General features: G+C 39.0%; 1 protein-coding gene across 1 annotated transcript in view; it reads right to left on the bottom strand.

The window, feature by feature from the left end:
- LOC103665240 (inositol 1,4,5-triphosphate receptor associated 2) overlaps nucleotides 1-22,987 on the bottom strand; it is an 81,896-nt gene extending 58,909 nt beyond the window's left edge. The window contains 2 exon segments of the mRNA XM_040641900.1: nucleotides 13,110-13,220; nucleotides 21,928-22,987. Of these exon segments, the coding sequence (XP_040497834.1) occupies nucleotides 13,110-13,220; nucleotides 21,928-22,522 (706 nt within the window). The 5' untranslated portion in view covers nucleotides 22,523-22,987.
- Between the last annotated feature and the right edge of the window lie 2,443 nt (nucleotides 22,988-25,430).

Genomic DNA, 25,430 nt, shown 5'->3' with positions numbered 1-25,430 from the left:
TAAAAGGTCTATACTAGCCAAAGCAATCTGCATATTTAATGCAATCCCTATCAAAATACCAGCCGCACTTTTCACAGGGCTAAAACAAACAATCCTAAAATTTGTATGGAACCACAAAAGACCCCAAATAGCCCAAGCAATCTTGAAAAGGAAGAGCAAAGCTGGAGGCATCACAATTCCAGACTTCAAGTTATACTACGGAGCTATAGTGATCAAGACAGTATGGTGCTGGCACAAAAAGACACATAGGTCAATGGGACAGAAAGCGCAGAAATGGACCCACAACTGTATGGCCAACTAATCTTTGACAAAGCAGGAAAGAATATCCAATGGGAAAAAGACTATTCAACAAATAGTGCTGGGAAAACTGAGCAGCAACATGCAAAAGAATGAGACTGGACCACTTTCTTATACCATACAGAAAAATAAATTCAAAACGAATGCAAGGCCTAAATGTGAGAGAGGAAACCATCAAAATTCTAAGAACACAGGCAATAAGCCATAGCCAACTTCTTATTAGACATGTCTTCTGAGGCAAGGGAAACAAAAACAAAAATAAACTTTTGGGATTACATCAAGATAAAAAGCTTTTGTACAGTGAAGGAAACAATCAATAAAACTAAAAGGCAACATTGTAATGAGAGAAGATATCTGCAAATGACATATCTGATAATGGGTTAGTATCCAAAATTTATAAAGAACTTATCAAACTCAACACTTCAAAAACAAATAATCCCGTTAAAAAATGGGCAGAAGACATGAGAAGACATTTTTCTGAAGAAGACATCCAGATGGCCAACAGACACATGAAAAGATGCTCAACATTACTCATCATCAGGGAAATACAAATCGAAACTACAATGAGATATCACCTCACACGTGTCAGAATGGCTAAAAATATATTTTTTAAAGATTTTATTTATTTGTCAGAGAGAGAGCACAAGCAGAGGGAGCAGCAGGCAGAGGTAGAAGCAGGCTCCCCATTGACCAAGGAGCCCAATGCGGGACTCAGTCCTAGGACTCCGGAATCATGACCTGAGCCGAAGGCAGACGCTTAACCAACTGAGCCACTCAGACATCCCCAGAGTGGCTAAAATTAATGACACAGGGAACAACAGATGTTGGCGAGGATGAGGAGAAAGGGGAACCCTCTTATACTGTTGGTGGAAATGCAGACTGGTACAGCCACTCTGGAAAACAGTATGGAGGTGCCTCAGAAAGTTAAAAATAGAACTACTCTATGACCCAGCAATTTCACTACTAGGTATTTACTCAAAGGTTACAAAAATACTGATTCAGAGGGATACATGTCACCCTGATGTTTATATAGCAGCATTATCAAAAATAGCCAAATTACTGAAAGAACCCAAATGTCCATCAGGTGATGAGTGGATAGACGAGATGTGGTGTGTGTAGACACACACACACACACACACATACACACACACACACTGGAATGTTACTCAGCTATCAAAATGAATGAAAATGACATGATAGAGTTAGAGAGGATTATGCTAAGTGAAATAAGCCAGTCAGAGAAAGACAAATACCATATGATTTCACTCACATGTGGAATTTAAGAAACAAAACAGATGAACATGGGGGAAAAAAAGAGAAAGAGAGGCAAACCATAAAATAGACTCTTAACTATAGAGCACAAACTAATGGTTGCTGGAGGGGAGGTGGGCAGGGGGATGGGTTAAATGGGTGATGGGTATTATGGAGGACACTTGTTGTGATGAGCACTGGGTGTTACATGTAAGTGATGAATCAATAAATTCTACACCTGAAAGAAAACAAAACAAAAAAACGGACCATAAAGAAATCCTCAATAAATCTCTGAAAGGAAGCAGTACAGATGAAATTTATTTCAATGAAAGAAACCAGAAATTAAAGACAAAATGGGAAAATAAAGAAAAAAGAAAAGAAAGGGAAGAGAAAGAAAAAGAAAAAAAAAAGAAAGATCTATACAATGGAATTTAGGGCAAAAGAGAGAGAAGAGACAGGATATTTACTGAAATAAGATGTTCTTTTACAACTGGAATCACAGATCATAAAAATATTTTAAGTCATACCTCTTGCCTGACGTTTGTAGAAAAGACAGAGAAAGAAAGAACTGTGTTGATCTACATTATTTGGTTGTATTATATTTCATAAAATATGCTTGATTTGCTATAGGTCCCTTATGTGTTCATGATTCAAAAATATAATTTCAGATTCTATTGTATAAACAGCTGGATTATTGTAGGATCCTACAAATATTGACAAATATAATTTCTTTGTATAGCAGTCAATATCAAGAGATAGTTCACATAATGTGAACACTAAAGAATCAATAGCAGATGTTGTAAATTACTACATAAAATGAAGTAAACATTGGAATGGATTTACATTTTAAACAAAGACCGAAATATGAGACCTGAAACCATAAAAATTCTAGAAGAGAACACAGGCAGTAATTTCTCTGACACGAGCTGGAGCAACATTTTTCTAGGTATTTCTCCTGAGGCAAAGGAAATAAAAGCTAAAATGAGCTTTTGGGATTATATCAAAATAAACAGCTTCTGCACAGTGAAGGAAAAAAAAAATCAAGAAAACTCAAAGGCAAACTTCAAAATGGAAGAATATATTTGCAAATAACGTATCTGATAAAGGGTTAGTATCCAGATTATATAAAGAACTTATACAACTGAACACCAAATAAACAAACAATTAAAAAATGGGCAGAAGACATGTACAGATATTTCTCCAGAAAAGACATCCAGATGGCCAACAGACACATGAAAAGATGTTCAATATCACTCATTTTCATGGAAATGAAAATCAAAACCACAATGAGATATCACCTCACAGCTGTCAGAATGACTAAAATAAAAACCACAAGAAACAAGTATTGGCAAGGATGTGGAGAAAAAGGATCCCTCATGTACTGTTGGTAGGAATGCAAACTGGTGCAGCCACTCTGGAAAACAGTATGGAGGTTCTTCAAAAAATTAAAAATAGAATTACCATATGATCCAGTAATTCCACTACTGGGTATTTACTCAAAGAAAACAAAAACACTAATTTGAAAAGATATATGCAGCCCTATGTTTACTGCACCATTATTTACAATAGCCAAGATACAGAAGCAGCCCAAGTGTCCACTGATTGATGAGTGGATAAAGAAGATACGGTGTGTATACATACAAATACACACACACACACCCCACATAGGGATGAGTTTGCATTTTAAAATGCATTACATATATATAAAAATGCATTATATATACATAATGGAATATTACTCAGCCACAAAAAAGGAAGATTACTCAGAAATAAAAAAATCTTGCCATTTGTGAAAACACAGAGGGTATTATGCCAAGTGAAGTAAGTTAGAGACAAATACCATATGATTTCACTTACATGTAGAATCTAAAACAATTAAAGAATAAGTAAAACAACAAGAAGCAGAAACAGACCCATAAATACAGAGAACATACTGATGGTTGCCAGAGGAGAAGTGGTCAGGGGATGGCCAAAACAAGTGAAGAGAAGTGGGGGACACAGTCTCTCAGTTACAGAAAAAGTCATAGGGAGGGGTGCCTGGGTGGCTCAGTCTGCAAAGCATCCAACTCTTGATCCTGGCTCAGGTCACGATCTCAGGGTCATGAGACTGAGCCCTGTATCGGGCTCCGCACTCAGTATGGAGTCGACTTGAGATTCTCTCTCTCCCTCTGCCCCTCCCCCTGCTCACTTACTTTCTCTCAAATAAATAAATAAAATCTTTAAAAAAGAAAAAGAAAAAGTCAGGATAAAATGCACAATATAGGGAATAGAGTCAGTAGTACTGTAATAGTGTGGTGTGGTGACAGAGGGCAGCTACACTTGGGGTGAGCACAGCATAACATATAGACTTGTTGAATCACTATGTTGTACACTTGAAATGAATGTAACATTTTATGCCAACTATATTTCAAAAATAAAGTTAAAAATTAACCACCACATATATTTTTCTCAGAGCACACACACAAAAAAAGTGTTATTAGTTAAATATGAAAATGCGGAGAAAAAACAAAGTCATTCAGTGAAGGTAGTTTCCCCTCTACCCTAGATGAAATTTCAGTCTCAAGTAAGTACTTTGAATCTTTTTTGGGTATACTGATGTGGAGAGGTCATTCTCAGATATAGTCAGTCCTACCATCACATTCAGAAATTGCATTAGTAATTGACACACCAATCTTACTCAAGCAGAAGACATCTCTTTTACTTCTAACTGAAGCCTGCCTTGAGATATACGCTCTGGGGACGGGGTGGATGCAGGCGTGAAGATTCTTCCCTTAAGGACGTAAATCTAGACTAAGAAAGGAAGTCTAGTGATGAGGGGAATGAGTCGTCGTAAAGGAGAAGGAATAACTTTAAAGAGTACAGCTAGTCCCCAACTTACAATGGTGTGATTTTTGACTTTACAGTAAAGCAACACACATCCAGTAGAAATTGTACTTCAAATTTTGAATTTTCATCTTTTCCCTGGCTAGTGATACGCGATAGGATACTTTCTTGTTGCTAGATAGTAGCAGTGAGCCTCGGCTCCCAGTCAGCCTTGAGATCCTAAAGGTAAACCACGAATATACTTACAAACGTTTTGTACCCATACAACCATTCTGTTTTTCACTTCCGATACAAATTCATTACAGGAGGTATTCAATACTTTATTATAAAATAAGCTCTGTATTAAATGATTTTGCCCAACTGTAGGTGAATAAAAGTATTCTGAGCACTTAGGTAGGCCAGACTAAGCCATGATGTTCGGTAGGTTAAGCGTATGAAATGCATTTTTAGTTTAGGGTATTTTCAACTTACAATGGATTGTTGGGGTGAAACAATCACAAGTTGAGGAAGATCTGTATTAATTTAATGGCAAATGTCATTTGGCAGTGTTAGGAGGTACTGAGAAGGGGAAAACTTAATACATTTAGAGAGATGATTTTTATTCCTTTTGTTTGTAGAATTGAAAAGAGAGCTGTGAAGCCAACAAGAATATCTTTATTTTATTTTCCTCCATGAAAACTCTAAGCCCTCTATCACATACCTCAAACTGAAAAGGCCTCCGGTCATGGATCTTTTTTTTTAATTTTTTTTAAAAGATTTTATTTATTTATTCGACAGAGATAGAGACAGCCAGCGAGAGAGGGAACACAAGCAGGGGGAGTGGGAGAGGAAGAAGCAGGCTCATAGCAGAGGAGCCTGATGTGGGGCTCGATCCCAGAACGCCGGGATCACGCCCTGAGTCGAAGGCAGACGTTTAACCGCTGTGCCACCCAGGCGCCCCCTGTCATGGATCTTTATGTGTCAACTTAACTGGGCCATGGGATGTCCAAATATTTGGTCAAATGTTTATTCTGGATGTTTCTGTGAAGGTATTTTTAGATGAGATGAACATTTAAATTGGTAGACTAACTAATACAGATTGTCCTCCCTAATGAGGGTAAGCCGGAGTAGAACAAAAAGGTGGGCCCTCCTCTAAGTGAGAGAGAATTCTTTCTGCCTGGCTGCCTTTGTTTGAACTGGAACATCAGCTTTCTTCCTGCTTTTGGACTCGAACGGAACCGTCAGCCATTCTTTGGTCTTGAGGCTGCCTTTGGACAGGAACTATAGCACAAGCTTTCCTGATTCTCCGTGGGGAAGCTTTGGAATCTGACTGGAACTAAACGATTAGCTCCTCAGGTCTCTAGATTGCTGACTTACCAGGCAGATCTTGGGACTTGCCTGCCTCCATAATCACGTCAGCTAATTCCTTACAAGAAATCTACCTCCCTATCTACACACACACACACCCTGTTGGTTCTGTTTCTCTGAAGAGCCCTGATTAACATCTCCCTTCAGTGGAGCTTCCTTATTTCCTTCAGGGAAATCGCTCCTTAAATCCTGCTCAAGCAGAGCAGCTTTCTAGAAATAAGTAAACGCCATTCGTCCTACAATATAATTAAGGGTGCGTGGAAATGCTTTGCTGCAAGAATATTCATTATGATGCTGTTTATAATAGAGAAAAAGTAATATCCAATTGAGACCGATTGGTTAAGTAAAATATGATAGAACCCCCAAAATGTATAGCATATGAAGAAAATTTGTGGACACAGATGAGCACTCAAAATTACTAAGTGAGATAAAGCAGACTATAAAAACAAGTCTGAAAACATTCCCATACACACTTAAGATACATACGTGTTCCCTAAGAAAAAAAAAGAATGACCCAAAAAATCTTAAATCATTTTCAACAATCATACTATGGCAGTGAAGTACACAGATTCCAGGGTGTCCCTTTTGATCTCTGCCTCCTGATGTTTACATCCTTGTGTAGTTCCCTGGAGTATGGGCATGACGTGTGTCTTGCTTCTAACCACTAGAACATTGCAAAGATGATGGAATATACATGTATGTGATTATATGATTAAGGTACATAAGATCACGGCTCTTGACTTGCTGGAGTCACTCACTCCCCTGCTGGCTTTGAAGAAGCAAGATGCCATGTTATGGGCTTCCTAGGCTGAGAGGCCCAACTGGCAAGAAACTGAGGGATACCTCTAGCTGACAGCAAGAATCTGAAACCCTCAGTCCTATAACCACAAACAAGTAAATTCTGCTGCCCAAAGCAGGTCAGTCCCCTGTTGAGCAACAGATAACACAGCTGCCCTGGCCGTCACCTGTGACTTTGACAACTTTGTGAGTTCCTTAGCAGAGGACCCAGCTAAGCTATGCATGGACTTCTGCTCCACAGAAGGGACAGGGTAATAAATGTGTATTGTTCTAAGCTAACAAGTTTGTGGTAATTCAGCAACAGAGAAACAGTACAAGCAGTTTGGGTATTACTATTCTAAAAACGTTGTGTTGAAGAATAAAACAAATGAGCATTTCTAATGGGGTCATTGAGGACCAGGATTTTCTATGGGTGAGAAAGGGAGTAGAGATACAGAAGAGATACGTAAAACCCCTATAGTACTAAATTTGCATTGGACAAAGTTGCTGAACTCATAATGTACTTTATCTTCAAAAAATTTAAGTACTCCCTAGATCTGACTCCTGAAAAGGCCCATAAATAACAACAATCCCTTGCCTCCAGATTGTGGTCTTTATTATTTCACATGAAAAAGAACCATGGATACATAAAGAAATAGATGATTCCATGGTTGGGGCAGGAAATGTACAAGACAAGCCTAGAGCCTTTTATAATACCAGGGGAAAAAAAGCTATTAAAAACAATGAGGACATGTCAAAAGTATTAGTACCTGGGACATCTGGCTGCTACCAGGGAGTAATGAAATGCTCAAAGACAGACGGGAACACACCAAACAGACATAGGAGCCACCTTAAAGAATATCCTGCTAGCCAACTCTGGGACGATTTGAGCTTCAAAATAAATAATGATAGTAACAGATTATAAACCACCAGATATAAGAAGAATCTAGAGTTCACAGAGATATTAACTTATTAATTAGGAAGAAGGTAAAACCCTTACAGTAGATTGACAATAAGAAATATAGAAAGAAAGATGGAGATAAAAAAAAATATTTCCATTTGGCAACAACTATAGTAGTAATTGACTTAGGCAGGAAGTATCAATGGATGCCATGTTTCTATTCACAAATTCCGATGCGTAGATTTTTCTTTTCCCCACACACATCCAAGCAATTCTTGGACACCAGCTGGGTATCTTACAATTCAACTCAATTTGGACACTCTCTGTCTGGTGATGGTGTCAGATCCCACAGGACCCACCCCTACAAACTTCAGATGCCAATCTCAAATTCAGGACATCACCTGTGCTTCTGACTGACCTGCTGTAGATTGGATGTTCCCATGACCCCCTCCCTGGGTTTGTTAGAGTGGCTCACAAAACCCAGAGAAACATTGTGCTTACTAGATCCCCAGTTCATTTGAAAAGGATATAACTCAGGAACACCCAGATGGAAGAGCTGCACAGGGCAGGGAATGGGGAAAGGGCGTGGAGCTTCCAAACTCTCCCTGGCACAGCACTCTCTCCAAATGGCCACATGTTCAACAAAGTGGATGCTCGCCAAACCCTCTCCTTTTGGGTTTTCAGTGGAAGCTTTATTATATAGGCAAGATTGGTTAAATCATTGGCCATTGATGATAGAACTCAATATCCAGCCCCTCCCCCAACCTGTGGTCAGGGAAGAATGGCTTAAAGTTCTAGACCTTCTAATCCTGTGGTTATCTCCTCTAGCAACCAGCCCCCTGTCCTTAGGTGAGGCCCAAAATCACCTCATTAACATAACAAGGGTCACCTTTATGGCTCTCATCATTTAAGAAATTCCTTATGTTTTAGGAGCTCAGGGCCAGAAATGGGACAAAGATCAAATACATATTTCTTATTATAAAGCACAATATCATACATGCTACAACTAGTGAATGAAAGCCTGATGAGGAATGAGATATTTACATAGACTCAAAGTTTCTTCCCATAACTTATTAATGACAAAGGAATAATAGTAACTTTGAAATGGGGAAATTGGGCAGACACTAAACTAATCAAGTGATCAAGTGTTTAAAATCCTGATATATTGTACTGAGAAGAATACAACATCACTCTGTAGTGTGTCTGTGAAAACATATAACTTGAATAATCAAGAGGAAATATTGGACATTCTACAAAGTAACTAGCCTACATGCCTCAAAAATGTCAAGGTCATAAAAGACAAGGAAGTGAGAAACTCTCCAGATGTAAGGAAACTGAAGAGCTGTGACAACTAAATACAAGGTGTGAACTGAATTGGCACCTGGACCAGAAAACAAGCTGTAAAGTATATGATTGGGACAACTGAGAACATTTGAACGTAGAACTTTGAATTAAGCTGTAGTATTGCAGTTATGTTAAATATCCAGATTTTGATCATTGTTCTGTAGTCAGGCAAGCAAATGTCCTTGTTCATAGGAAACAGGCACTGGTGTACATATGGGGTGAGAAGGCACAATACCCACAGCCTACTCCTGAGTGGTCAGGAACACGCTCAGGCTTTCATCCTGCTTCTCCTTCGGGAAAGAAGACCTACGACAGCTAGATAGTTGAGGAGGCAGGGTAGACTTCCTTTGTATCAATTATTCCAGCTGATAAATTAGGAAGGAATGATAGAATATCACCATTTGCATCACCGAATCAAAGAACAGATGTAGGCCTTATTAAAAAGAAAACCACAGGCCCAAATTGGTGCCTTAGGCCACATCCCAAACCAGAGCTCAATACCTAATGTAATTGCAGTTTCAATCTCCCCAAAAATGTAGTCTCCACTGGTCAATGGGGAATTTTCTGATGGGTACCAATGAATCTGCCTCATGGGCGCTCCCCATCCCCTAAAGGAAGAAGAGGTATAATCCGTATGGTAAGACACCACCGTCCTACACCCCAATCCCTCCCAAATCTTCCCCACTATTCCCCCTAAGGGAAAGCCATCTTGCCTGAGAAAATCCTTTTCTTCTGCTAAGAATATTCTTGCCCCCTCTCCTTATACAAACCTATTTTGTACATCTCTGAATTCCTTCCTATTTGCTAGATGGGATGCTGCCTGGTTCATCCATCATTTAATAAAGCCAATTAGACCTTCAAATGGACTCAGATGAATTTTGTTTTTTAACAGATTTGGTGGCAGCAAAAGGATCCAAGGCGGACTTCCAGCAGCATTTGGGGATGACGAGACACACAGGCACGGTACCCGTGAACACTTGGAGTTCGCTGTTTTTCTTGTCATTTCCAAGGGCTGTGGGTAAATTCCTCTCAGTGGTGAGCTCTGCTCTGTTGTATTTGAGCTCTTGATCTAATTGGCTTTCCTTCACAGGGCAGGGCAGCTTATGCGGGCAGACAATGATGCCCCAAGTTCAACTGACCTGGCATATTTGCCCAGAGTCCAGTGGAGCTGGTGGTTCTGCCCAGAGCCCAACTGAGCTACCAGAAGGGTCTGCCTGGAGCCCAAGCCCCTAGCTTTCAGACCACAATTCGCCAGGCCACAGTAACATCTCTAGGTTACTACTGATACAGTAAGGTATGTTTGCTTGCCTTATTTTGTGTAGATAAAGGAGCAGAGATCTCAGAGGAGGAAAAGCTGCAACAGTTGGGAGGCACAGGTTGAGCATTTAAAGGCTGTTAGAGCACTAGTCACCTCAAGAAGAATCCCATGACAGGATAAGTTGGTCACAGAATGGGTTAGATTGACATTAGGTCACCCACCAACCTTAAGGAAATTTCCGTGCAACAAGGTACACTATAAAACACACACAAACCCCAACCCTGTGGCACATCCCTTTTAGGTGTGAGTCTGGCTCTGAGAAACCCACAGTCTTAGGTAATGGGATTTTTTTTTTTTTTAAATATCCTTGCAGCTCGCTGATGGCATTCTTAAATGCTAAAGAGTCGTGCATGCCACCTTCCTGCACACCTACTTATTTCGTGTCCAAGAACTATAGTTCCAGAAATCTCAGATACCTAGCAAACACAGCTAAAATCTCACTAAGCTTGTTTTGTGTCCTGTGGAGCTCGGCTTGGTAACTGTGAGGTTGGGGCCTCAAGATGAGGCCGGACAGAGTGTGAGCTGCGCTTCCTCTGCAGGTAGATAAGGCTGAACAGAGACATGGGTTAACTCCATTTGCAGCTAGGGTCCTACCAAACTGCTCCAGCCCTCAGGGGTATGACAGCCTAGAAATACAGTGGCCATTGCCCTTGAAAGCAAGGGCTCCCAAATTAAACAGAATGGGATACCTGTTTTAGTTGGCATGCAGAAGCCTCCAAAATGTTTCAAAATTTCAAAGTAGTACCACTGGAAGATTCGTTACAAAAAGCTAATGAAAAAGAAACAATGTAGCTAAAATAGGACTATAAGACTCTGTAACTCTTTCTGCTCCCCTCTATCCTTTGAGCATTCATCCTAGTTATGCTCTGTCTGAATTGTCTTTCCACTCTAAAGAGACTATTAAACGGTTACATTTAAAAATAAGACCATCTAAGGGCACATGGGTGGCTCAGTCTGCCTTTAGCCCAGGTCATGATCCCAGGGTCCTGGGATTGAGTCCCGCATTCGGCTCCCCACTCGGTGGGGAGCCTGCTTCTCCCTCTGTCACATAAATAAATATTTAAAAATAAGACCATTCAGGACCCCCCAGATCCTCATCAGGCATCTTTCGCTCCTTGGTCGAAGTCTGAACTAAGGGTCTTAACGAATTTCCTAAGCCCAAAGAGCACCCTCAAGAGTTTTTGTAAATAGATTTGTTCCTCAGCCCAGTCAAAAGATAGAAATAAAAATTCACATTGTCCCTTCCTTCTTTCCCAAATCCAGACCCATTGGTTATTGATCCTTTATCTCCTAGAAATAACTATTTCCTTCTTGTCTCGTGTTTTGTCCTAATGAAGCAGGAAAGCTGAAGGGATTCCATTTTAGAAAGGCTCCAGCTCTGCTGTTTTTCTGCTAGGCCCTATTCACTCATGTTCCATAATTTGCCTCTGAACAAGGCAAAGAAGCCAACTTCCCACTTCAAGGGGTGATGATGGATGGAAGCAGAAAAATGTTTGCCTTTAGCGCAGAAGGCTGACCTATAGGCTGCATAGTTCCGATAAGGATCACACACGTGCTGGTTGCTAATTCTTAAAGGGTCTCATGACTGCCTGTACGTCTCACAAAGAGTTAATATCAAGCTCAATGATAAGCACCAGAGAAATCTTGCCAAAGTTTTATGGGTAGAAATTCAAAGAAAACATTCATGATCTTCTACCCCCTGCATGTCCCCTCCTCTTTGAGCACTAAATGTATAACCACCCACCAGCTTCATACAGTAAAAGTGCAGCTCTTTCTGCCCATGGGTCCTGTCCCTGTGCTACTTAAATAAAGTTACTAAAAGCTGCACCGTAAAACGTCTCGAGATTTCTTTCTTGATTGTTGGCTCAGTGGTCCCGCAACAGGCAGAGGCCAGAAAGTTAGTCATTGAGTTTTGTCCTAGGCCCCAAACCCCTGATAACACTTAAGCGCCATATCCTAAACATGTCCCAGGACATTAGCTTCAGACAAACTTCGGCTGATGCTGGCATCGATACCCTTATCTTCCAGAATTTATGGAATAACACATATTGTTCACTTGATACTTGCCTTTGACTGGACCCTACCCTGGATTCCTGGAGAAACATGCACCCTAGTCTCTCTAATACAAACCCCTTGCAAGGATGAGACTCTTCTCTCCTTTCTGAGTCTCCTGGACACTCCGTCTGCTATTATCTATCAGTCACACTACTCAATAAACTCTGTTTTCACTTTCTCCGGCTCACATTTGATTTCTGTTCTGCGTGAAGCCAAGGAAAGGTCCTGGCTGGTCCTGTGAGACCCTTCCCTTCCCCTGGGTTCTGGGACTCAGCCTGCCTGCATCACTAAGAATGTGGTTTGGCTCTCTGTCTGCCTGGGACATGCAGGTTGTCAGTTCTTTCACTGGCTATGTTTGGGAGTGACTCTAGATCTTGTAAGGATACTAACTTTTACATACTCTAAAATGAACAACTTTGGGGCGCCTGGGTGGCACAGCGGTTAAGCGTCTGCCTTCGGCTCAGGGCGTGATCCTGGCGTTATGGGATCGAGCCCCACATCAGGCTCCTCCGCTGGGAGCCTGCTTCTTCCTCTCCCACTCCCCCTGCTTGTGTTCCCTCTCTCGCTGGCTGTCTCTATCTCTGTCAAATAAATAATCTTAAAATAAAATAAAATAAAATAAAATAAAATAAAATGAACAACTTTGAGCTAAATTTCGTATCGTGGTTTTATAAATGTGTGGTATATATTTCTAGTGAGGGACCACTGATGACGTGTAAGTAGTTCCAATGATTGGAGCTGGTAAATCAGTTGATAAGCTCGAAAAAAAATCATGCAACACTGGTAAAATATGCAAAATAGGTATAAAGAAATTACAAAGAAATAACCAACACCTCAACAGCTGTCCCTACTCCGAAATCAGGTTGTATCCATCACATATGTAAACACAACTACACAGACCAGCACACATAAACCATTTCCCTTCTGCTCACAAAGGAAATTACAGACGACTTGATGAGCACTACCAAACATTTCAGCAGATAATTTTCAACTAACCTCTGCATTTGGTGTCACATGCATGAAAAATACTCATGAGTAATTCCTCACAGGTCCTATTAGTGCTGCAGGTTACATCTTCCTTGACATTATTGTTTCCTAGTTTCCATCCTATTAGATGAAAGTTTGCATATTCAGGTGTTTTCTGTGCTACAACTGCTTATTTTGTTTTAATTTTTATAAAAGAGATATTTCAATAGCAGCCCCCAATACTGGTTACTTGACTTGAAAAGACCAGGCAAAAAAATTGGCCTTGAAAGTCTATTATTCAAGTTTCCTTTTAATTTATAAGTTTTGTTAAAGTAGAATAAAAGAGAAGAAAGAGAGGGAAAGGAGTTCTTGGCCCTATAATATTAAAAGCATTCTATGAAAAAGTAACTAGTACAACACGAACAGAAATATTTTAAAGAAAAATAGAGGGAATGGAAAAATTAGCTATATAGAAAACATGTCATCTTATGTTGTTTTGCTTTTCAGCGTCCATCGTGTAGGGGACTCTATGAGTAATCCCCTAAATAGAGTTCACAAAATCTGAATTAAAGTTGGCCTGCAAAATACATTCTCCCCTGGTCTACCTTACTGGCTCTACAATGGAGCCTACACTTTCTTACATGTTTTACACACACACACACACACACACACACACACACACACACACACACAGAGTTAAAATGGTAGTTTTTAGGAAGGCATCTGAGAACCACATGAGTTTTAACTAACCTATATCTATGTATTTCCATCGTGACGTTCTAATTTGCCCCAGAGAAAGTTTGTTTTCAGATCAGTAAAGAAAAAAACCAATGATTATGATTATAAATACAGTCTGGAATTTCTGTAAGGTTTTTAATTAAAAGCATGGAAAATACTTACATTTCACGTGTAAGATTTTCTTTTAAGAGAAAAAACAGGGTGAGTGAGTCCTGCTAGAAGGTGGCAGAGTAGGATCCTAAGCTCACTTCCTCCCACAGACACGCCAAGGCAACAATTACAGTTGACCCTTGAACAACATGGGTTTGAACTACCTGGGTCCACTTACATGTGTTTTTTTAAAAACAGATATGGTACAATACTATAAATGTCTCTTTTTTATGATATCCTTAATATTTTCTTTTTCACTAGCTTATTTTATTGGAAGAATACAGTATGTGATACATGTAACATACAAACTATGCATTAATCAACTACGTTATTGTTAATGACCTGATACTGGCAGAGATCTTCCATAGCTAAAAGCATGAAGAGAAAGACCCATTGAGAAGGGTAAGAGAGGAGAGACACAGTAGACAACCAAACACTTGGTGTGAGGACCTGTGGAGTGAAAAATAGCGCCTATCATCTGGCTTTGAAAATCAGCAGAACTTAACTCTGACAGTCATAGAGGGCTGCAGGAAACCAAATCTCTGCTCTTAAAGGGCCAGTGCGCTGCATCAGTTGGCCCAAGACTCAGCAGTTTGAAAAGTGCTTGAGATATACATGAAAGAGATGACTAATTTTAGGATGTGTGCCAATGGGGCAGGGATCTGCAGGAGCTTTCTCTGGGATGAGGTGCCCCCTTTTCGCTTAGCTAGTCTGACACTTGCAGATACCGATTCAGACACTCTCCATCTATCTTGCTAGCACCACTTGCCCCATGCAGGTATTCTCCTGCAGAACTGCCCCAGCAGGTGCCTCTCCAAATCAGCTCCTGACCTACACACTGGGGGTGGGGAGGAGGCTCGGTTGGAAACTGTGTCTCTCCAGAGCAACTACTACCCCACCACACCCACCAGGACTAGAGTCCCTCCAGAGCTACTTCTGCCCCCAGGGAGTGGGGGAGCTAGGTCCATCTACCAGCAAAGTGACAGTAACTATAGCCAGGCCTACCACTCAACCTTGCCAGGAACTAGCCCAATCCACCAGTACAACCTTCACAGCTGCAACCAAGCCTCTCATTCAGAAGCACCAGGAGCCACCCACACCCACCAGCATGCCTACAGTGACTGTAGCTAGGCCTCTTGGTCGGTTGCACCACAGGCAAACCACGCTCATCAGTGCACCTGCAGCAGTCAAGGTCGGACATTATAGACAGCCAGCCTGAGGGCTAACCCTGCCCACCAGCACGCCTGCAGTGGCCGAAGCCAGGCCTTTCATTCAGCTGTGCTGGCAGCAAGCCCTGTAGCCAATCTTTGCAGACAGCTGGGCCAAGGGCTGGCCCTGCCCACCAGAGGACCAGTAGCAGTTCTGACCCAGTCACAAGAGGAATGCACGCACAGTCCACACAAGGGACACCTCTGGAACATTCGTTTTTGTGGACTGGGGGGGATTGCTGCTGGGCCTCACAGGACATGTTCCACATAAGGGAACTACTTTCCAGACTAGAAGACAGCTGGCCTACTTAATATATAGTAATGAATAGAGTCAGACAAAATGAAGGGACAGAGGAATATGAACCACATGAAAGAACAAGACAAACCCCCAGAAAAAGTGCTAAATGAAATGGAAATAAGCAATCTACCTGATAAACAGTTTAAAGTAACAGTCATTAGATGCTCACCAGACTTGATAAATTCAGTGACAACTTCAACAAAGAGGTAGGAAATATAAAAAAGAACCAGCCAGAGAGGAAGAATATAATAACTGATATGAAAAATACACTAGAGGGAATCAATGGCAGATTTGATGATGCAGGAGAATAGAGCAGTGATCTGGAAGACGAGGTAGTAAAATGCAACTAAACTGCACAGAAAAAAGAACTTCAAAAAATGAGGACACGTTAAGGAAGTTCTTGGACAACATCAAGCATAACAAAACTCACATTAGAGGGAACCCAGAAGGAGAGGAGAGAAGGGGGCAGAAACCATATTAGAGGAAATAATAGGTGAACACTTCCCTATTGTAAAGGACACAGACATCCAGTTTAAGGAAGCATAGAGAGTCCCAAACAAGATGAACCTAAGAAGACTGGCAAGACACATTATAATTAATGTAGCAAAAATTAAAGATAAAGAGAAAAATCTTAAAAGCTGCAAGAGAAGACCTAACAGTTAGGTACAAGGGAAACCCCCACAGGGCTATCAGCTGATTTTTCAGCAGAAACACTGCAGGCCAAAAGGGAGTGGCACCATATAATCAAAGTGGTGAAATGGGGGAAAAAAATACAACCAAGAATACTCTACATGGCAAGGTTATCATTCAGAATTGAAAGAGAGTTTCCAGACAAAAGTTAAAGGGGTTCCTCACTACTAAGCCAGCCTTATAGGAAATGTTAAAGGTACTTCTTTAAGTGAAAGAAGGTTATAACTAGATTTACAAAAATTATAAAAGGAAAAAATTCACTGGTAAAAGCAAACAAAGATACTAGATCAATCATTTATAAAGCTAGTATAAAGGTTAAAAGACAGAAGTGGTAAAATCGATTATACCTATAAAAATTAGTGAAGGGATACCCAATATAATAAGATGTAAAATATGACATCATATACATAAAATGTAGGGGGGGGGTAGTAAAACTGTGGTTCTTTTAAAATGTGTTTGACCTTCAGTGACCATCAACTTAACAGACGATTATATACATAGATGTCACACATGAACCTCGTGGTAACCACAAACCGAAAACCTATAATAGATACACAAAAAATAAAGAGAAAGAAATCCAAGCACATTAAAGAAATTCTCTTCCCTGTGAAAGATGACTAAGAGAAGGAGAAAGGGACACAGAATAACTATAAAAACAGAAAATGATTAACATAATGGCAATAAGTGTATACCTACTAATAATTAATTGTAAATGGATTAAGTGCTCCAATCAAAAGACATAGGGTGACTCAATAGATAAAAAAACAAGACTCATCTATATGCTGTCAACAAGAGACCCTAAACTAAAATCATAAAGACTGAAAGTGAAAGGATGGAAAAAGATATTTCATGCAAATGGAAAAAAAAAAAAAAAGGCAGGGTTAGCAATACTTAGACAAAATACACCTTAAAACAAAGACTGAAAAAAAAATGAAGGCCATTTACATAATTATAAAGGGATCAATCCAACAAGAGAATATAACAATTGTAAATATCTACACACCCAACATAGGGCTCCTAAATACAAAAAGCAACTATTAACAGACATAAAGAAAGAAATTGGCAGTAATACAATAATAGGGGACTTTAGCACTTCACATCAACAGATAGATCATCCAGACAGTAAATTAATACGGAAACAGTGGCTTTAAATGACACATTATATCAGAGGGACTTAGCAGATAGATACAGAATACTCGAAAACAACAAAATACACATTCAAATGCACATGGAATATTTTCCAAAATAGATCTTGTTAGGCCAAAAAATAAGTAGCAGTAAATTTAAGAAGACTGTATATCATATCAAACATCTTTTTCAACCACAGTACTATGAAACTACAAATCAATTACAAGAAAAAAAAAAACTGGAAAAAAACCCACAAAACACTTGCAGTCTAAACAACATGCTAGTATACAACCTAAGGGTCAATGAGGAAGTAAAGAAGAAATCAGAGAGTACTTGGAGACAAATGAAATTAGAGACGTGAAATCTTTGTTGGTTCAAAATCTTTGGGACTTAGCAACAACAGTTGTAAGATGGAAGTTTATTGCAATACAGGCCTATTTCAAGAAACAAGAAAAATATCAAGTAATCTAATTTTACACCTAAAGGAATTAGGAAAAAAAAAAAAAAGTCCGAAGTTAGTAGAAGAAAGGAAATAGAAGTAGAGGAAAAGGGAAAATAAATGAAATAGAAACTGAAAAAAAAACAAAAAACCCTAAAACATAATAGAAAAGACCAATGAAACTAAGACCTGAGTTCTTTGAAAAGATAAACAAAATTGATGAACTTTTAGCCAGACTTAAAAAAAAAAAAAAAAAAAAAAAAGCCAGGACTCAGATAAGATCAGACCATCATAACCGATACCACAGAAATACAAAGGATTATAAAAGACTACCACAAAATGTTGTATACCAACAAATTGGACAATCTAGAAAAAAATAGATAAATTCCTAGAATCAACCTCCCAAAATGGAATCAGGAAGAAAGAGAAAATCTGAACAAATCACTTACTAGTATTGAAATTGAACCGGTAATCAAAAATTCCCAATTAACAAAAGTCCAGGAGCAGATGGCTTCACAGTTGAATTCTACCAAACATTTAAAGAAGAGCTAATACCTATTCCTCTCAAACTATTCAAAGAATATAAGAGAAAGCTCCTAGTTCATTCCATGAGGCCTGCATTACCCTAACACCAAAATCAGACAGAAACCACAAAAAAAAAGAAAAAAAAAAAAAAACTACAGACTAATATTTCTGAAGAACACAGTTGCAAAACTCTGCAATAAAATATTAGTAAAATGAACTCAGTAGTACATTAAAAGGATCATTCACCAGAAGCAAGTGGGATTTATTTCATGCATGCAAGGACGATTTTATATGCATCAATCAATCCATGTGATATACCACATTAACAAAACGAAGGATAAAAACCATACGACTATCCCACTAGATAATGGTGAAAAACTGAGAGCTTTTCCTCTAAGATCAGGAACAAGACAAGGATGTTCACTCTCACCACTTTTATTCAACATAGTACTGGAAGTCGTAGCCACAGCCATCAGATAAGAAAAAGAAATAAAACTCATCCAGATTGGTAAGGAAGAAGTAAAACTGTCACTATTTCCAGATGACATCATATTATATATAGAAAACCCTAAAGACTACAGCAAAAACTCCTAGAAGTATAAATGAATTCAGTAAAATCTCAGAATACAAAAATCAACATACAGAAATCTGTTGCATTTCTATACACCAACAACAAAATAACAGAAAGAGAAATTAAGAAAACAATCCAATTTACAAATGTATCAAAAAGAATAAAATCCCTAGGAATAAATTTAACCAAAGAGGTGACATACCTGTAGTCTGAAAACTATAAGACACTGATGAAAGACATTAAAAACAATATCAAAAAATGGAAAGATATACCATCCTCATGGATTTTAAGAGTTAATATTGTTAAAATATCCATACTATCCAATGCAATCTATAAATTTAGGGCAATCTCTATCAAAATACTTGTCAGGACAGCTAAAATTAACAACACAAGAAACAACAGGTGTTGGCGAGGATGCAGAGAAAGGGGAACCCTCTTGTTGGTGGGAATGCAAACTGGTGCAGCCACTCTGGAAAACAGTATGGAGGTTCCTCAAAATGTTAAAAATAGAACTACCCCAATCCCCAGCAATTGCACTACTAGGTATTTATTTACCCAAAGGATACAAAAATACAGATTCGAAAGGATACATGCACCCTGATGTTTATGGCAGCATTATCAATAATAGCCAAACTACAGAGAGAGACCAAATGTCCAGCAACTGATGAATGGATAAAGAAGATGTGGTGTGTACACACACACCCACACAGACACAATGGAATATTATTCAGCCATTAAAAGAATGAAATCTTGCCATTTGCAACAACATGGATGGAGCTAAAGGGTATTATGCTAAGTGAAATAAGTCAGAGAAAGACAAATACCATATGATCTCCCTCATATGTGGAGTTTAGGAAAGAAAACAGATGAACATATGGGAAGGGGGAAAAGGAGAGAGGGGAAATAAGCTAAAAGAGATTACTAACTATAGGGAACAAACTGAGGGTTGATGAAGGAAGGTGGGTAGGGGATGGACTAGATTTCAATGGGTATTAAGGAGGGCACCTGTTATGATGAGCACTGGGTGTTGTATGTAAGTGATGAATCACTGAATTCTACTCCAGAAAACCATATTGCACTGTATGTTAACTACCTAAAATTTAAAAAAAATTTTTTTTACAGAACTAGAACAAATACTAAAATTTATTTGGGACCACAAAAGACCTAAAATAGCCAATGCCATCTTGAAAAAGAAGAACAAAGCTGAAGGCATCACAGTCCCAGATTTTAAGTTATATTACAAAGCTGTAGTAATCAAAACAGTATGGTACTGGCACAAAAACAGACATAAAGATCAACAGAACAGAACAGAACGGAAAGCCCAGAAATAAACCCACACTTGCACTGTCAATTAATCTATGACAAAGGAGATATGAATCCTTATTATATAATAGGGAAAAGATAGTCTCTTCAATAAATAATACTGGGAAAACTGGGAACTACATGGAAAAGAATAGAACTAGACCACTTCCTTACATCATACACAAAAATGAGCTAACAATGGATTAAATATCAAAATGTAAAGGCTGAAACCATAAAACTCCTAAGAGAAAACACAAGCAGTAAACTCTTCAACATTGACCTTAGCAACATTTTTCTGAATCTTTCTCCTCAGGACATGGAAACAAAAGGAAAAATAAAGTATTGGGACCATATCAAACTAAAAAGCTTTTGCACAGCGTAGGCAATGTACTGACTGGGAGAAGATATTTGCAAATTGATATATCCAATAAGAAGTAATATCCAGAATATATAAATAACAAACAACTCCAAAACACCAAATAATCCAATTTAAAAATCAGAAGAACTGAATAGACATTTTCCCATAGATGACATACTGATGGTCAACAGACACATGAAAAGATGCTTGACATCCCTCATCATCAGGGATACACAAATAAACCACAATGAGATATCACCTCACACCAGTCAGAATGACTATTAACAAAAAAACAAGAATAACAACTGTTGGTAAGAATATGGAGAAAAGGGAGCCCTTATGAACTATTGGTGGGATTGTAAACTGGTGCAGCCACCATGAAAAACAGGGCAGAGGTCCCTCAAAAAAATTAAAAATGAAAATACTAGTAATTTCACTTCTGGGTATTTATCCAAAGAAAACAAAAACATTAATTTGAAAAGATATATGCCATGAGAGACTATGGACTCTGGGAAACAAACTGAGGGCTTCAGAGGGGAGACAAGTGGGGGAATGGGATAGGCTGGTGATGGGTAGTAAGGAGGGCACGTATTGCATGGTGCACTGGGTGTTATACGCAGGTAATGAATCATGGAACTTTAAAATAAATAAATAAATAAAATAATTTTAAAAATTAAATTAAATTAAAAAAAAATGAAAAGATATATGCACTACTATGTTTAGCCATGTATAGCCAAGATATGGAAGTGATCTAAATGTCTACTGATAAATGGATAAAGGAGATGTGGTACATATACCCAATGGAACATTACTCAGCCATTAAAAAAAAAGAATAAAATCTTGCCATCCAGGATAACATAGACAGACCTAGAGGGCATCATGCTAAGTGAAATAAGTCAGACAGAGAAAGACACCATATACTTTCACTTATGTGTGGAATCTAAAAAACAAAAAGGAAATAGACTAAAAAATACGGAGAACGAATTAGTAACTGCCAGAGGGGAGGTAGGTGATGGGGTAGGTGAAGTGGATTAAGAGGTACAAACTTTCAGTTATAAATAAGTCATGAGGATGAAAAGTACAGCATAGGGAATATAGTCAATAATATTGTAATAACTTTGCATGGTGACGGACATTAACTCCACTTATCATGGTGAGCATTTAATGAAGTATATAATTGTTGAATCATTACACTGTACACCTGAAATTAATAGGTTAACTATACATCAATTAAAAAAATTAAAAATGTTAAAAAATGAACAAAAATTTTTTAAAAGAAAAAGAAACATACTTAAAAAGGGAAAAATGGATGCTTCCATCTAAGTTTTAATCATGTGGACTGGATTTTTTTAACTCAGGTATTCAGAAAGGGATATGCTTTAAAAAAGGGGGGGATATGCTTATTCTTTTATTGAATTAACATTAAAAGATTAATATTTACCAGCTTCATTTAGAGATAAATTTTTCACCACTGATTTCTGAGGAGTAAAATATTCAGAGTTTTTATCAGAGGTTGAATCAAAGTCAAGTGTTGAGGCACTAAAATTATTTTCACTACAATAGTTATTCAAATCCTTGTTAGAGAAGCGCTCCCCATTCCTGGTCTTTGATACCCATGACGTGTCATTGTGAGAGCTCTGTGATCTTGGCCTTGAGAGGTTTTCAGAACTTGTGAGAGGAACAGGGTATGCTGCACTCTCGGGAGAGCTGAGATGAGAAATGGATGGGGTTCTTGGAGACTTTATTTGAGGAGATGTAATGATGGCATCGTCTTTCCTGGTACCTAAGAAAAACGTGCTGGGTGAGAGAACAGGAGTGGCCGCCATGTTCTTCAGTAGCGCTTCAAAATCTTCCTTGGTGTTAATCTGTGGACTATCAAAACGGCTAGATTGGTATTTGAGAATCTGTCGAACTGGATCTGAAATCTCTTCTCTCTTTTGGATGGCTCTGATTTTTCTACAAATGCTTTCCACTGGGTTGTGCCGCTTGTCCGTGACCTTCCTCACAGAGGCCATTGTTGACCTTCCTTCGATCATGCAGATGAAGTGGCTGAAGTGCAGGCAGAAGTAGACATGTTTGTTTGTTTGAAGTTAGCATTGTCCTGACAATAATCTAGCAATGCTATTTAGTCCTAAATCAGCTGTGGAAGGATGAAGAGGTCTTTAAACAATTGGTTTAAACAAGTTTGCGTGTGTTTAACTTCGGCACTCAAATTTCCTGAAAGCAACAACTAACACATAAAAAGGGTTTGCCACGTGCCAGGCATGGTACTATATTCTTTATATGTATCAACGCAATTCATTCTTAAAACAACCCTATGAAGTAGACATTGCTATTATCTCCATTTCCAGGCAAAGAGAGAATAAAGAGACACACCCAAAGTCACCCCAGACAAGTGCTGGAGCCAGATTTGATCCCAGGCAGTCCTGCTCCAGAGGCTGGACTCCTAACCATACTGCTTTTCATTTACAATAATATGTCACATATGATGGTGATGGTGAGGATGCTAATAGCTCCTATTTGAGGACCTGTTCTGGTTCTCATCTAATGAGAACTTACTATACATGCCCTGTGGAAATAAATCCAAAATTTTGCCTAAACTGGCAAAATTTAAATTAACCTAGGAAAAGAGTTACAATAGTTTGAATAGTTACAAATAGCTGGTTACAGAGAGTTTGAAAGTGAGGATTTTTTAGGACCTTAAGAAGATTTCCATTCACAGATCTCTCTTTAAAAATCCCCTCATAGAAAATGAACAAAAGGTAGAGAAATTTTAAAAGAACTATAATTGGAAGGGGTATTTAGAAAGACTGGTATTTAGAAGATACTCAAAAATCCTCACAATCTGGTTTCATTTTACTTCAAGATAACAGCCACCAGCTCCAGCCAATGAAGCTCGTGCTGCAGAATCCTTTACTAATTAGAGTCATGATCACCTGAAACTTTGTGCTGTTACTTGTCAATACCTCCCTTTCCATATATTCAAGGGTTATTTTTCAATACAAAGCCTAAAATACAATCCTCTATGGAAATTCTGGAATCAGTATATACTCACTGGAGTCTATTCTTTCTGATCTCTCCTAGGCTTTATAATTGTGCTGTATGTTTGTCATTTAATTAAATTTTGTCTTCTATCCTTGGATTGTTTAAACTGTGTATGCATGTTGTTTCCTCAAAAAACAATTTTAGGGGCGCCTGGGTGGCGCAGTCGTTAAGCGTCTGCCTTTGGCTCAGGGCATGATCCCAGTGTTCTGGGATCGAGCCNACCCCCCCCCCCCCCCGCCCCCGGGAGCCTGCTTCTTCCTCTCCCACTCCCCCTGCTTGTGTTCTCTCTCTCGCTGGCTGTCCCTCTGTCAAATTAATAAATAAAATCTTAAAAACAAAACAAAACAATTTTAATTCATGTATTCAAAAACCAAGACATTATTGTTGGCATCATTGATAAGCCACAGTCAAATATAATACACACAATTACCAGGCTTGTAGATGTGTCTCCCAGCTCCTGTGAGTGTTGACCCCTCAACTTGACTCACAGCTACCAACTTTTCTGGAGAATTTCCCCTGGCCAAATGGGAGCTTCTCATCACTCCACTGGGAGGCTGGAAGTGATGTAGAGGGAATGACAGAAGAAAGTGCCCCTGTGAACATGCATGCTTTAAATCTATGGCTGACTGTGGCCAGGACACTGCAGGCACCATTAGATTTCCTTATGTCAAGTACAGAGTCTTATAAGACTGATTATCTGTCCATGTTCTCAATATGAAAGGACTGTTTTTCTCTTCAAGAGCCAGAGAACAGAAGCGCATGTTGGGCATGAGGCTAATAGACACCCTAAAACTGGAACCTCAAACTCTCAGACCCTGTCTATGTTCCTTGTTGAACACTGAGGTGGGAAGCTGTTCAAGCCACAGGGAAAGGCTTTGCCTTGTGGGCATTTGTGACTGATCCAGATTAATGTTCCTAGCATACAAGGCACGCATTTCTATTTGTAGTGTATAAGACATGCATTTCTATTTGTTTTTCCAAGGCATTTTTCTCCTTTTACCATCTGTTTGCTAAACTTCCATGACTCACCTTAGTGACCTCCACTCCGTGGTTTATGAACTAAACCTTAGAAAGTGTACACTTAAGACTCTGGCTCGTCATGAGCTAATGAACGTTCTCAAGATTAACTTGTTTTGCTTTTTCTAATATAAAGCAGAATATCTGAGTTCAAAAAGATGTGATGGTTAGGATTTCAAAATTTGGGCCACCTCCTCCATATATGGCCTGGAAACATCTCCTGTCTGTCCCGTCCAAATCTCTTTTTTAGTTTCAGATCTCAACAGAAAAGATTAGATTATTTTTAGTAATCTCTACACCCAATATGGGGCTCTAACTCACAACCCTGAGATCCAGAGTCATATCCTCCTCTGACTGAGCCAACCAGGTGCCCCAAGAAATGCTTCTATTATTTTTAAACTCTCTGAACCTCAGTTGTACTCCATATCACTCATTCTTTTAGGCACTCAACCAATATTTATCAAGTACCTAAAAAGTGCTAATACCTCCATTCCAGAAAGTATCTGCTCTCCTAAGACCTGTGGTCTGCAGGGGGTACAGATATGAACACATAAGCTACTGGGAGTGCCACATTAAATCCAGGATGCCCAAGAAAATCTGAATTTCAGGGGTGCCTGGGTGGCTCAGTGGGTTAAGCCTCTCCCTTCGGATCCAGCCCCACATCAGGCTCCCTGCCTGCTGTTCCCTCTGCTTGTGCTCTCTCTCTCTCTCAAATAAATAAATAAAATCTTTCTAAAAAATCTGAATTTCAGATAAAGAAGGGCTAATTTTTTTAGTATAAGTATGCCACAAAAGTTGCAGAGGAAAAACTTATACTGAAAAATTGTTTATCTGAAATTCAGATTTCACTGAGCCTCTTGTATTTTTATTAGATAAATCTAG

This window comes from Ursus maritimus, unplaced genomic scaffold (genome assembly GCF_017311325.1).
Source record: "Ursus maritimus isolate PB19 unplaced genomic scaffold, ASM1731132v1 scaffold_26, whole genome shotgun sequence".
Taxonomy (NCBI): domain Eukaryota; kingdom Metazoa; phylum Chordata; class Mammalia; order Carnivora; family Ursidae; genus Ursus; species Ursus maritimus.
This window is presented reverse-complemented; position numbering and strand designations above follow the sequence as displayed.